The sequence below is a fragment of the Erithacus rubecula genome (assembly GCF_903797595.1).
Source record: "Erithacus rubecula genome assembly, chromosome: 12".
Classification (NCBI taxonomy): domain Eukaryota; kingdom Metazoa; phylum Chordata; class Aves; order Passeriformes; family Muscicapidae; genus Erithacus; species Erithacus rubecula.
The window spans coordinates 4,372,347-4,387,766 of NC_136664.1; the positions used below are offsets into that span (position 1 = coordinate 4,372,347).

The 15,420-nt window shown below is 40.6% G+C and overlaps 1 protein-coding gene across 2 annotated transcripts in view; it reads right to left on the minus strand.

The window, feature by feature from the left end:
• The window catches only part of CMIP (c-Maf inducing protein), a 127,867-nt gene that overhangs the window by 45,116 nt on the left and 67,331 nt on the right, over nucleotides 1-15,420 (minus strand). For both annotated transcript variants that reach the window (XM_079315854.1, XM_079315855.1), the window contains exons 2-3: nucleotides 14,968-15,093; nucleotides 6,627-6,677 (exon numbers count right to left, since the gene is read on the minus strand). In XM_079315854.1, coding sequence (XP_079171980.1) covers nucleotides 6,627-6,677; nucleotides 14,968-15,093 — 177 coding nt within the window. The remainder of the gene's footprint in view (nucleotides 1-6,626; nucleotides 6,678-14,967; nucleotides 15,094-15,420) is intronic.

Below are 15,420 nucleotides of genomic sequence, written 5' to 3' on the forward strand. Positions count from 1 at the left end.
CCAACACAGAGCACAGCCTGTGCTCAGCTGCCACTACTGCAGATGCACCTCCTGGGAGGAACCTGCCCCAGTGGCCCTCCAGAAAGAGTGAGGTATCTTCCCAGTCCAAAGGTAATGAAAGCTTAAAAGAACAAAAAAAATAATCTAGCCATTCCACCTGTTCCATTTCTTAAAACATTAAGAGAATTTCATAAAATGAATAGAAGAAAAAAAACTTTCTGTCAACATCTTGTCTCTTTTTCATCTATTCATTTCCACCTCCCAAGTGAGATCTGTGCCTTTCTGCTGTGGCAGCACAGATACCTCAAGCAAAATGAGATCCCAGAAACAGAAAACAAGGCCAAGAATTTTCAAGTGACTTCTGATAACAGATGGCCTGAGACTGTCAAACTTGTGCTGGAAAATGAGAGAGGCAACAGACTTCATGTGCTCATGAAGATATCTCAAGCCAAAAAGAAAATAAAAAAAAAAGACAAAAAGACATCCCTCCAAACTTAATTACAAAAAATAAATGTTATGGAAATAAGGCTGTAAGTACAGCAAAATTTCCATTATGTTGCTCCTGAATTTGCAATGAGGTTGTTCAGATAACCACAGGGTGGTTTTATCAAGCACCAGATAAACAGCAGGCACACAGAGCTGCATTCCATGTTACCTTTCATACAGAAAAGAACACACCACGCCAGCAAACATCAACTTCACCATGAGAAGAGTCATCAAAAACTGAAAAATGATCTCACTAGATTCACCAGAAAGCTCAAACTGGTACCTTGGCAAAACAGATCCATTTACACACCCCTTGGATCCCACATCTCCTCCCTACAGAGTACAAAATCTGACCTAGAACAGCATCATGATGCAGAGGAAAGGCAGGATATCTTAAAAACCTCTTCATGGTCTCCCATAACTGCTGCCCAAGCATTTCAAGGAAGAGTACAACCCAGCCAAAAACTTGTGTGCTGCCTTCTATGTGTCCGAGCAATAAACCTGCTTGTCCAAAACTAGTGTGTCAAAGCCCACAGTGCTTCCCAAAGCCCTGAAAGGGCTTTTGAAAGGCAAAACTTAATTCCACAGCTTTGGTTCCCATCATTATATTATTGACTTGCACACAGACACAAAAGGAAAAAGAAAAAAAAAAACATCGTTGGCCTAATTGTATCATAATTATTTATTGTTTTACCTCAAAGTAAAAGAAAATGAAAACTCCTCTGTTCTGTGAAAATAGCTCAGTGTTTCAGCTAAAGAAAGCAAAGAAACAGCCAAGAGAGTTATGGTTTTGTGTGCTGGGTAACCACTAAGGAGAGGTCTGAAGTCCAGAACTACCACTCCAAAGAACTGCTGAGCCCTTCAAATAATATTTTCACCATGCAGCAGAGCACAGGGCCATGGAATTGTCACAGGGTACCAAACCTTCCTCTCTCAGATCATAAATTAGATCACTAAACTGGTCCTTTTAACTATATACAATGTGATTTTTTTTCCAGATCTCGCAGTTTTAAGGCAAGATTTACTGAGATTTTAAGCTGTAAATTTCTTTAATATCATCATTTAAATTCTATATAACCCCCACTCCTGTATCAGCACTATTTTTAATCATTACCATGGTGACAAAGCCGTAAAGGTGCTTTACACAAGGAAGGCTTTACCACACTTTTGAGAACAGTCACTCTTAACTTAATATTTTACAGTTTTAAATTCCAAAGAAGAATAACTCTGAACATTCACCATTTGATACAAAAACTGATACTCATCTGTGGCTATTGCATAAAAATATTCAATACTAATGAACAGAAATTCATAACCTGGTCACTGTAAACAGCAGAGACCATATCATCATTCAGGTCAAGTAGGACTTTATTTGACAGTCAATCCCTTTGCAATTAATAGGGCTGCTTGTGCATGGAAGTATCTGTTTCCTGAAGACACAGACAGAACAATCCCTATGAGAACCAGGGAAGTATTAATCCAAAATTAAAGTTTTTGAATGAAGGCCAACATCTCTTATTTTAGTATTCAATGCAAAATGTTTGCAAATCCCAAATGACAACATTGTTCCAGTTTCCTAATACATGGGATTCAAAACATGGAGTCTGGGTTGAAAATGGATTTTAAAACAAAAGGTAATGCAAGTGCTGACTGTGAGTCAGGGGTGTGTATGCATGCAGGATGGGGAGGGGGCTGCCTCAGCTCAGCACTGCTGAGTTCATGTGCCTGGTTTGGGGCTTCACAGCCTCTCAGCAACCTCCTACCCCCTCCAAGAAAACCCTGCACTGCATGGCATGGGTGGAGAGAGGACCAGATGATGTTCAAAGGTCCCTTCCAACCTAAACAATCCTACAATTAACACATTTGCACTGTCCCTGCTAAGAGATGTGTAAACTCCCTGACCAAGCAGCAGCTCTCATCAGGGGACACACGGGCACTGGTGAAAAGCATCAGTAGGAAAGGCAAGTCTTTCTAGAAGATCCAGGTCAGAGGCACACAAAGCTCAGTTTGAGTCATGCTTCATGCTATCCTGCAGACCTTTCTGTATTGTGTCAACTCAGGACATTTCCCCAAAGGCTGTCAACTGACATGTCTGACTGCTGCATCACCCAGCTGACCAGAAAACACGAGCAACTCACCCCACAATGAGGGCACTGTTCAGGGCTTACTATCAAGCACAACAAAAAACACAACATGCCCTGCATGAACTTTGCTGGATTCTAAAAAATGCAAATTTATACCTGTTCTCTGCACCATGAGAGAAGACCTAAGGATTCCTGGGGAAAAACCTACTGTTATCTTTCTAACTGTAATGCAACATGGTACAAAATCTGCCAGGTGTACCTTTTAATGATTAATGGGGCTACACACTTTCTGCAGAGGATGGTACCTTTCTGCTTAGCACTACAAATGCACACAAAGACAGCAGCACATAACAAGCAACACATTAGATGGATGCTGGCTGGGGAAACACAGGAGTATGTATTTGCTTAGTTATGTGTATCCTAAAGTTACTAGTCCCAGTATCCCTCAAAGCCAAGTTCATCTGTATCCATCCCCTACAGAAGTGTTGGTAACCACTGTATCTGCCCTGGATCTAGAGAGGGCAATGAACTGCATGTGTTATTCTCTTTTGCATATCCACAGCAAGTGTTGTTATCTTTATTGATACACTGCTATGACTTATCAGTTTCCACATACCAAAGATTATGTATCATGGTTTCAATCCAACCTCCTTGGTTGAGAGCAACTTTCCTTACACAATGGATTAATGATTTATGTTTGAGGAACTGGAGAGTTGTTAACATGTTCTGTTTATTTTCTGGACAAAGATAGTTTGGCTTAGCTACAACCCAAAGGAAATCAGGATTTCTAAAAATAGGCTGGGGTGGCCAATAATCCTTCAGGAGTCAAGATACTCACTGATATCCAGATTAATTGAGGAATTATGAGTAACCCTTAGTGGGAGGGTTTGAAATGGAAAACCCAAAGAGAAGATGACTACATAGGAACACTCACACTGTCCCTACACCCCTGCTGACTTCAATGAGCACAGTATTCAAGGAAAAAGACACAACTAAAAAGCTGTGTAAGCATCTTGAAACTAGTTAGCTGGATGACACACAAAACCTCTAGGAGCTGAATCTAAAACATGGATAATTATGTGTTTGGTTCTCTTATTTCTCTTAAACTGTACCATGTCTTTTATTATTCTCTGGGTAGCAGGAAGAAATTATTCTTGATATTTATTTCCATGTTTGTGTCTAAAACAAAAATAATTTCCAGGGTGTCAGTTGGCAAATTTAATTCCCACAGCATGCTAAACTTTAAATCTGCACCACATCAAAGCTCTTTCACAGACCTTAGCACCTTCCTACAAAACCAAAGTATGTGCCTGAACCTACAGAGCTTCCCTGAATATTTGAGACATGCTATTCACTGTTCCTACCCATTTCCCATGTAGGTCAGGGAAAAGCACAGGAAAGAGAGTCAGAAGGACATTGGCAGAATATGAATCTGCTCCCATAATTGTAATTTAAGAGGGGGCAATCCCCACTGCTGGAAATTCTCCCAATATCAGTTTGCTGTCTGTACAGTGGATTCCTCCAGCCTTTTTGGGCAGGGCAGGAGAAAATTAAACTTCAATCTCGTGCCAAGCACACTGGGGCTCTGGGTCCAGCTGGGCTCTCTAAATGCTCCCATCACACAAGTACAAACAACAGCAAGATCATCTCTGTTGAAGGTTTTCCCCTGAGCAACTGTTACAGCTATCTGCACCGGTTTACATCTGTGTTCTACATCCCACAGAAATGTTTTGACCTATTATTTGTAAGACCACTGGACAAATATATCATTCATCAGCACAACCACCCAATTATAATACAGCTGCAGCAATCTCTCTGCCAACTGGTGCTTTGTGTAAATGCTCCATTCCAGAAGAATTGGTTTCCTGTTTTTTGTGGGTTCCCTCACTACCTGCTTAATCATCAAACCATACAAATTATGGATTGAGATGAACCTTGGCACCTGGCTCCTGAAGACATAGGCTACAGGGCCAGTAAAGTGATAAACTTCACTCAGGTAGACACAGAACTGCACACCCTCACTTCCTTCTACACTGACAGCTTGTCCTGCTTTTTCAGCCCATTGGGATCTCACTTAAACCTGCCAAAGAGCAGAGAGTTACCAGGTGCTCTTCCTCTGAACTATTAAGCAACAAAAACCAAATACTAAATTACCTCCATTTTAGCAAAGAGGAATTTCTTAGTGCCAAGTACCCAGGTAGTGACTAAACCCTGTCACTGTTCTTATGGGAAAACACTATTTGCTATTCTTGGTAAAGGAAAGGGCTTTCAAATCAAGATAATGTTTCAGTTGTTTTTAAGAAACAAGTTTAATGGGGGTGGGGAGGGAAGCAGGGAAGCAAAAATAAATTTTACTTCACACCAAGTTAAATTACTCAGAGTTTCCCAAAATGAGAGGCTTGGGTCAGGAGCACTGGAAAGTTTAAGAAATACTCCTTTAAAAACAACTCCCACAGAGCAAAGCTCCTTTGCTTACTGAAAGGCATGTAAGCATGCCAGGTCACTCTGTCTAGCCTGGCTTGCTTGCTTTCTTTTCCTTTCTTCGTTTTTTGGTTTTTTTTTTTTTAAAGAATTTATTTGGTGGGTTGAATGGTAGGGCCATGTTGCATTGCTGCCACATCTTACTTGATGTTTTCCAGAGTTGCACCTTCAACCCCAATTCTCTCTTCACTGCAGGAACAGAGTGGGCATGAGCCACCAGCATGTGGTACCACAACCATCCTGGCTGGGGGTGAGGTAGAAAAAGCAATTCCATCATCACTTCTATCCATGCTCTCTCTGATCATCCCTGCCTGCCAAAGCAGGAGAAAATATAAAGGCCACATGGAGATACTGCCTGTGCATGCTTTAAGTGCTTTGTTATCCTCAGGAGCTGCAGAGAAATCAAGGCTGGCTGGGTATTGTGTTAATGATACTGTCAAGAGGCCAAAATAAAAGTGCTACACCACAACCCAGCCTTCTGCTATCAGCACTGCTGTCCCACTCTCCTCTGGGCAATCAAGGTAACAGGCTGGAGAATATGCCAGTGGTCTGGGAAAGGAGATCTCAACACTTGGCTTTTGCTGATAAGAACCTGGAACAGCTCAGAACACGACTCTGCCAGACACTGATGGCTACACAAAGCACACCAACACTGCAGTTTTGCCACACAACCATTTTGCAACTATCAAATACACCTACAAGAAAACCAGTTTGGTGGGAGGGACTTCCGTATATTTTTCCATGTGGCTGCTGTCAGCAGGCTGAAATCTTGATAAGCTGCACAGCCAACTTGGCTGACTTCACTGAAACCCTGCTGAAGACAAGTCCTGAGCTGAAAAGCTACTGCTTGTGCTCCCCACTGCCAGGAAAGGGAGGACAACCATATTCAACATCTGGCCAAAACTTGTTTCCAGCTGCATCAAAGATCCATACAGATTCCACTGAAAGGTCAGCAGCTATGGCTTTAGATGAGGAATGTGCTGCTTTTGAAAGACAACATTGTCACTGTGATCCACCCTCCCTGCTCAGGGCAATCAGTCCATTGCTCCCACTGAAAATGAGGGCTTGAGGTCTCTGAAATGGAAACTGCATTTAATTCCAAATCATCCTAAAGTATAAACATAGACTGAGCCATAACTGATTGATGTTACACATACAGTAAACAACTCTAAAAGATACTTTCTCCCTAGCTTCTCAGGAAAATAAAAAACAAACAAACAAAAAGCCTCAAAATATCCCAAGAGCCCAAAGGATATGATGAGGTGTACTCACTGTAGCATCTTACACTTCACAGTACAATACTAAAACCATCCCATCCCTGTTCTGTTCAAATGTGAATTAACTGCCTATGTACTTTTTAAAGCCAGTCATATGTTGATAAAGCTGGGCTGTGTAACAAGTTAATTTGTCCACTTCATTCGTGGCACAGACACATTAAAAGTGCAGACATGTTCTGATTTAGGGTTTCTGCTAGAAAAGACTTTATCCATTCAGGGCTTTGACAATGAACAAACAGGGAATTCTAAAAAGTACTCTTAGAGGCAGAGAACAAGGAAGATGAAGTACAGAACTTACCTTCCACTGCAAAGAATGGAACCACTGATCCCTCAGGTAACTGTTTGCAGCCTGCAATGAGGAAAAGTTACAGACAAAATCATTAGTTTCTACCAGTGCTTCAGGTCACTCAGGTACTTTATATTATAACCAGTTTATTTTCACAGAAAGCAGTGACACAAAGACCTTGCTGCATTACAAAGTACTGAACCAAAATCTTGCAAAATATTAATCTCCTATGAAATGCTGTCCAGCCCAAAGACTGTGAAAAATCCTCCATGAACTCAATCAGGTGTGGGTCAGATCTCTAATGCCTGTGGGGCATTTGCCTCTGCCATTAATCACTAAAAGCAGAGTAAGAAGATGGGCTGACATTCTACTAGGAGGGGTGGGTTTTTTCCATACTCAGGTTTCTTTTCTTGTCCTGCTCCTCAGCTGGCCCCAAAGCAATTCAAATAATGTCTTAGCTCCTTCAGTGATATTAAAACAGTGAAAAGCACAGCACACAGACGTGCAGATACATGCACAGACTGTTTTGCACCAAAGGCATAGATGTTGCAATAATCACTCCCAGCCATCACCCATTTTTGTCTGTATTAAGCACAGCTGCCAGAAATTCCCAGTGTGAAGCCAGGTCGTAGCCAATGAAGAAATAGTTCAACACTCCCAAAGGTCAAAAGGCTTGGTATCAAAAAATATAAAAGCATGTACAGTGACGTAAATATGCCTGCCTTAACAAGGTGACATAAGTCTGAAATATTTGAGTGGGTAGAGATGTCCTTTGGCTTCTCCAGCTCCACCTTAACACTGCCAATTTTTAATCATGTTTCAAAATGTTTTGCAAAAAACAGTGAAAATTACAGGTTAGCCTATAAATCCATATAAAAAAAATTTTAAAGGTGAGGTACTTTGCCAGTCAAAAAGCATGTGCTTCTGGCAAATTAGAGCATCATTTATGAAGTTTCACTCCCCAACAACTCTTCAGGTAAGTATTCAAAATCCACACTACAGAATGTATTTAATCTCCCAACACTCATTCAGTTCACTGATAATGGCAGAAATACCAGAAGTAAATATGTTGTATGGCTACCAAAAACATGTTTAATCTCAAGGTCAGCTACTGATGGTTCAGTGACATAAATTTGGATTGATTACTCTGAATTAAATGGAATAGTATAATTTTTACATATGTATGTATCCTTTTATGGAATACGTATTACATATTATTTATATCTTAATGAGAATCAATTGCTCCTCCAGTAGATGCCGAGGCAATAAAGCAGGAATAAATAAATTGTAAATAATCTTGGCTGACCACAGAATTTATCAAAAACCTTTCATTTCAAGAAGAATGCTGACATATCGGAATATGAAATTGCTACAAATGTAAAAAAAAAACCTTCCTTTTCTATTTTCTTCTTTTTGCATGCAATGAAAAATTGTAAAACATTTGGAGTGCCTATCTTCAGGATATTTTGGTCAGCCAATATTTAATGGTTTTGTTATTTACATAGTATTTACACAGTATTAAGATACTGTTATTTAAATAAAAATCAAAACTATTCTAGGGGAAGGAAGTACTTTGCTCAAAGAGGTAAAATGTCAACCTGACTCAGGCTCTGGTCTGAAAGTAAGAGCAAATGCTGAAGCCCTAAATTGAGACCTGCTCATTATTCTCATACTTTAATGATGTCAGTAGGACAGATTGTGAGACCACTGCAAATAATTAGAGAATATTATGTGTAGATAGATGGTAGAAGTGACTGGAGCTGTAACTATTAGTGAGCACAATAGCATCATGCAGAGCAGGAGGCTCAAGTGAACTGCAAATACTGGGGGAAAAAGAAATGAAGAATGCTGCAAGACAAAATCAAAACTGGCAAAGGAAAGACTTGTACAACTCTATGGCAGCAATATACAGAAAGCACTTTAAAAGTAAAATTAGCAAAGTGACTGGGTTCCAAGAGTGGGACAAAGCACTGTCTACACATAGAATTAGTTATTGCAGAGAAGGGATCAAGCAAACTGGCACCAGGGTCTAGGTCAGGAGTCTGAACCACTCCCAACACCCAGAGCTCAGGCTGTTATTCAAGAGTACTTCCCAGGAAAATCAAGACAAAGAAGAAAAAGTGAGCAGAAAATAGAAAAACAAACCTTAAGAGAATCCTCACACTTCTACTAGTGATCAGGACTCAGTGGCAAGAGAAGCTTGGAAGGCCAGTGGCCACTTCAGCAGCATTCTTTACACCAGCTCATCACAGACTGCAAACTTTACCCAAGCACCCTTATCCTGAGGGAGCTGATACCAGAATTCCCCATTTCTGCCAGGCTGCAGGGACTAATCCTGCCAGTGCACCCTTCCTGCCACCTGACTCCAGCAAAACCACAGCACCCTGCAGGAAATGCTGATCTTCTGCACAGGAAAACAAAGATCTCACTCTTGCACAGCATCCCCTGGTCCTCCCTCCTCATTTTAAAGTTTGTAATGAGAAGGAACTGCAGGGAGAATTTCTTTCTTACCAAAGGAACAGTGAGTTCATAGCATGCCAGGGTGAAAAAAGAGCCACCAAGCTCTTGTGGGTGCTCAGCTGCCCAGCCAACTCTGCAGGCACTGACTTACTCAAGCATTCAGGTTATTGTGAGTAACATTTCTCAAGTTTGAGCAATGAGCACCACAGTGTAAAGTAGAGGGAACCACAATTCATTTATGGGGCTGCACATAGACATTTACAGTTTTATCTGATGTGCATTGACAGAACCCAGGCTTTCTGCACTGAAGTCATCACTTTCTGGGAACTAACACCTACAGTTTTTTACCACAGCTAGGGGCATAGTTTACTATATTTGTTCATCTCTAGGGTACAATAAAAAGGAGAAAATGAGACAGAAAATACTTTAAACCAGGCTTTCCTTAGGCATTTTGACCACACAGGGAAAGTTTTTCTTATTTTCAGCCTTGCTTTTGCAGTGAGTCCAGTTCTGCCCCACTCTTTTGACAGCTACCTTTCCAACTTTAAAAAAAATCAGCTGGAAATGTTTTGCCTGCTGTTGTCACAAATAGGAAATGAGACAGGACTGCAGTACAATGAAGATCTTATTCTTTATTGCACTTCAATACAATTCTACATATGGAGGTATGTAAAATAAGTTTAGGCCCCTTGTGTGTTTAGAATGTTTAGGCCTCAATTCTGCAAATAATTTTGTTCTCAAATGCAGTGGCTTTAACAGGATAATGAGTGACACACAGTCCAACTGAGCTTCCTGCACAATCAAGGCCTCACATAGTTTTTGTACAACCACAACATAGTAGAAAAATACTTTAGAAAACAGGAAAATGTGGGAGTAAAACTCTTCAAAGGTGCAAGAAGATTAAACTACTTGTAGCTTATTTATTATTCCAATGAGGAAGCAGAACATCTACTGTTGACAGTATTTTTTTAAGATTAACTGATCCTGGAACTGTGTTCTGAAGGATTTTATATTCTCATTTTTGGGGTGCAAAGGTCCAGTCACAGAGGAAAAGCCACCTGGGATCAGCTGTAGTACAAACTTTACTCATAGGCTTACACTCTGCTGCTTTAAAAACACAGCCCACAGGAGAAAAACTGCAAGAGATTAAATGCAAAGCTTTGGTCAACATGAGCAAATTTATACCTCTGTTGAACAAGGAAGTATTTGTTCTGCACCCCAACTACTTCATCTCTTACTCAATGAGTAGGAATACAAGTTTACTGTTAAAAAGCACACTTGCTTCACACCAGTGATACAGCCCCTGCAATTATTGTACTCAGGCAAGGAGGAGACTAAATAGGAACCTGCCTGTTACTGAGAAACAGAACACTTGAAACTGCAAAAAACAGAGCACTCCAAAATTATGGTGAAGACCTCTGCCATTGCTTTAGCAGTAAATTACCATTACAACATTCCTTGCTACTGGCATGTGTGTTATTCAGAAGAACACATTAACAGGCTCATCCATGTAGCAAACTGTTCCCAAGTTTTCCTTACAACAGCATCCATCAGACATATGTTTTTCGGGGATTTTGCCATCTGAAAAGATGTGGCAATAAGTGGGATTTGATGACCCAGATTTTGCTTTGATTCTTCATGAGTTTATTCTGTGATTCTCCCTCTCCCTAGCCTGCTTTCTGGTCAGCAGGATGGCAGTTTTGATGTGCTTTTTTTCCAGCTGATATTCATTACTGGGACTCATAAAACAGCACGGGCTTCTCTGTCCCTTTTATTATCAGCCACATGAACAGTGGAGTGTCCCAGGGCTGCAGGAAGCCAAGCCCCATGGCACACACACAATTGCACAAAACCTTTACATTGCTGATGCAAATCCCAGTGCTGCAGCTCTGACTTGGGCAGACCTGCAAGGGAAACCTGCCACTCTTCTGGCTTAACCCAGGGTCCAGACAGAGCTGCTGTGAATTGCTAGAAATGCCCTTCTCCTCCTTAAAATACTCCCTGCCTCTGCTGGCTTGTGGTCCTTGTATGACCTCTCCACACCAGCAGAATGGCTGGACTGGCACTTGAAACAAAAGGCAGGTTCTCCTAGGAGACTAAAATAAAGTATTGCTGCAAACCCAGTGGAAACATTGACTGTGGGGACTCCCTGGCACAAACAGTGTGGTCAAGCACCGAGCTGAACGTGTGACTGTGGTGCTTGTCAAGGCTTCCTGCTCTGTTTGTTTTTCCTTCTGACTACACTCGATTGCCAAGAAATGAATAAAACAACACGAGCAACAGGGATGGAAGTGGTGGCTTTAAGACTAAAAGAAAGCAGACCACAGGAAAGCAAGGCAGTACTGTCATGAATTAAATACCAAAGTCTTTTTCCTGGGACTCTTCCTATATTTGGTGCTTAGCAGCTTATGAAATTATACTATAAGGTTTTTTTTTTTTTCAATCTGTTTCAAAAGGTTCTTCCAGTTATTTCACTATCAAGGGTAGCATACTCCTCATAATCATCCACACAACACCATAATCACACCTTGTGCTTTACAAAGGGAAAGCAGAAGAACAGAAGCCTAGCCCAGCTCAAGGAGGCCCTCCTATTTCTGATACTAAAGAGCTCACACCTTATCAAAAGCTAAATTTAGCTCCTATTTCCTGGCCTGAAGAGCTTGTGGCCTACGATCCAGCTTCAGCAACACCTTCTTGCACACCTGCTATCCCAACTGGAGGGAAGGAAAAAAAATCTGAGATTTTGATTGCTGCTCATGGGCAGGACCAGGGATCACATCATTTGGCAGGGGGAAAGAAAACACAAGCCCTCAGCATGTCTAGAAACCTGACAGTCCATGATCCCCAGAAACCTGACAGTCCATGACTCCCACATGGGATAATGGGAATCCCCAAACGCCAGGCAGTGAAACACTCAGATAGCTGTGCTTATTCAATAAACACTGAGTGGGAAGAATTCCACACATGAAAATGACTTTTAAATGTGAGCCCAGCCTGGATTAAGCTGTCTGCTGCCTGAGAACCAGGCTTTGCTCTGAAACCCAGGTAGACACGTCCTGTTAGCGTGATTGGATTTCCTCAGAGGAGCTGCATCACCTCCAGCACTGCCTGTCAGATTCCATGTGTTAAAATAGGCTGGGATGGGTCAGTGTTGCCATGGGAGGGCTTGGGGATGATGTAAGGAAAGGTAATGGCACTCTTCCCTCTCTGACTCATTACTGTGCACTAATAAGCCAGAAATAGACCCTGGTGACAGCAGAGAGAGGGGATGAAAACTTGAACATGGACAGGGGCTCTCCTGCGGCATCTCGCACAGAATTGTTCCAGTTAGAAAATATCTCCAAGATCAAATCCATCGTCTAACCCAGCACTGCCAGGCTCATCACTAAGCCATGTCCCCAGGTGCCACATCTACATCTTTTAAATACCTCCAGAGACAGTGACTCAATCACTTCCCTGGGCAGCCTATGCCCTGAGAACACTTTTGGTGAAGAATTTTTTCCTAATTGCCAATCTGCAGCTCCACAGCCTTTCCCCTACCCACTAAGCAGGTCACCTTGTCACAGGAGGAGGGCAGGTTGGTCAAGCAGGACTAGCCTTTCATAAATCCACACTGCCTTCAGTGAAGCAGAAATTAGAATCCTAAATTTTTCTCAGAAATGAAAAATTGGGAAAGCCACTTGTTCAAAGCACTAAACTGCTTCATTTTATGGCAAATCATGTCAGTAATATCCCATGGTAGTAAAGAATTTACAATGCAGCATGTGCAAAAACATAGATCAAAATATAAAATCTATATTAATCAGAAATATGGAATAAAGTCAGGGTAGTCAAAGCTATTCATTTAGACATTTTTACACACACACACACATATATATAGACACACATTTTTAAAGGCTTTGGAAAAAAAATAAAAATACAGATTTCACCAAAAGTTTAGTTCAGAAGAAACAGTACTGGGAATATGTTTTGGACTAGTGTGACTTGTTCCACTATCATACACTTCCTGATACTAGAGCTGGACATTACATCAGAGTGTGCTGCTGCTCAGAATAGCAGGGCAGAATGATTTCATAAAAACGGAAGTCACAATTTCCCAGAGATGTATTGGAGTCTCTCAATCTGGAAATAACTGAACTATGCAAGGGCTACTTTCTCAACTCTCCTCAGTTAAAGTGTCTTTTGGATACCTCTACTCTTTGTTACATTTACTAGAGAATTTCAGATGAACTCAACTACTTCATAAATCCAGCCTTTTCAGCTTGATTTCCTCAGCAGACTAAACATAACTTTGAGAACTGTTTTGGATTTGTGAATACACATTACAACTGTATAAGGGAAATCTAATTTTATAGTCCCTCCAATCTGACCACATCTGATGAATCAAGATACCACCAAGGACCAAGTCATATTAAAAACATTTTTTAAAGTTTGTATTTTGAATTATCTTGAAATTCCCATAGTCATAATGTAATCTGATCCAGAGTGCTCAGCCAGGCAGCAATAAACAGAAGTCCAGCTCAGTCCACTTCTTTAAGAGTTCCAATGAGGTTACATAAGGACACCAATCTTTTTGAAGAAAATACCAAAGTATCCACGCTAAGACATTGCTGTTTCACAAACATAATTATTTATGTGTTTGGTTTGTTGGTTTTTTTTTCTTTTTCGTTTTTAAAAGAGACAAATGTCAGGCTCTCCAGATTACAGCTTGATTACCCTACCAATTTCCTTTCCATTCAGCAGGAAGCTGTAAGTTCAAACTTTATCTTGCATCCCATTAAGCAGACCCAAAAATGCAGCTGCCATAAACTTAGAATAAAGACTTGGAAACAAAATTTGGAAAGGCAGGTGGAACTATTCCATCTGTTGAAACAGATATAAACATAAATGCTAGCACCACTAGGGAAATTTATGGCAAAAGCAGAATCAAAATTATCCAACTTGAAAAATTTAGACAACTTTCTGTCTTATTAGTTCCATTAATGCAGTAGGAGGGAATATTTCTATAATAACAAGGACCCTAATCTAAGTGTTGGGAAATCCTGGCTTGTCTTTCTTACCTTCCCCTTACAGTCCTACCTGGATGAAATATAAATATACTCCAGTCATGACTGTATAATCAACTGACAAAATAAAATCCCAAAGGGCAACAGATAATCTTCAAAACAATGCTGAGAAACATGAGAGAGAACCAAGTAAGATTTAAGTTGAAGCCAGTTTGGTATTTTTAAGTTACGACCTTTCAAAGTTCTTTGGGGGCCATGCAGCTTTTCCTACTTAATCCAGAGTATTTCCAAAGGTCAGTGCTGTGGAGTGCTTTTCTGTCATTAAATCTTGCAGTGACCAAAGGGGGCCTATAAAGGCTCACAAGTGGATGAAGAAGTCTGGAATAATGTAAACACAGTGTCTTCTGTTTGAAAACACCACTTCAGAGAACCAGCATATATAGACATCCATACAAATATACTGAAATATTTCAGTGAAGATTGAGTATCTTTTAAAAATAGGTATCTGTCAGTTCTAGTGCAAGTTCTGGGTTTCCTATATGAATTAAAGGATGACAGTTTTACCTTTTTTCATGCAGGAATAGGACTAAATGTAAAAATACAGTCATTTCAGGCCCATATCAATGTGCCTTTACACAGAGCACTACTTTGCTGCACAAATTCAGCAAGAAGATTTAATCACTGTGGCCCAACATTTCCACTCTGTTAAATACCACAAAGAGTTTCAGAGCTATCACTCTGAACAAATTTTGGTTAGATAATTTGACAGCACCAATTTCTCTGCCTTTCCTGAGTCCATCTAATTAAGATTTCATGCACAGGACACAGAAAGAAGTTGAAGGAGATCCACAGTAAGAGAGAAAGTTGTACTTTTATGTTGACTGTACCTGCAGTAGGACAGTACCCCCTGGAATTGTGAGCTGTAAACAGTACTTAGGGGCATTCTCCCAGGAGAGCAGTTGAACATCTTCAATAGCACTGTAGGAAATGGAGTTTTCCATGTACCCAGTTGGCTGCAAGAAAACAAAGGAGAAGAAGAAAAAATGTTTACTTAGCCATCATAAGTTTCACAATTCCAAAGTAAGAACAGCACTATGAAAATGGCTCTTGGTGTTGAAAGTATCTGCAAAATCTAATTGAAAAGCAAAATTCCTACCCAAGCCATTAAAGAGAGAGATCTATCCAACCACCATCCTCCAACCTGTTCAAGTGTTAAGATCACTCATAAAAAAAACAAAACCAGGCCAGTCTATGGTGACTGAAATACACAAATGTTAAACTGTCCTGGACCCAAAAATCAATGGAACCTAATTCCAGGTTGAATTGAGCTATGAAGGGCT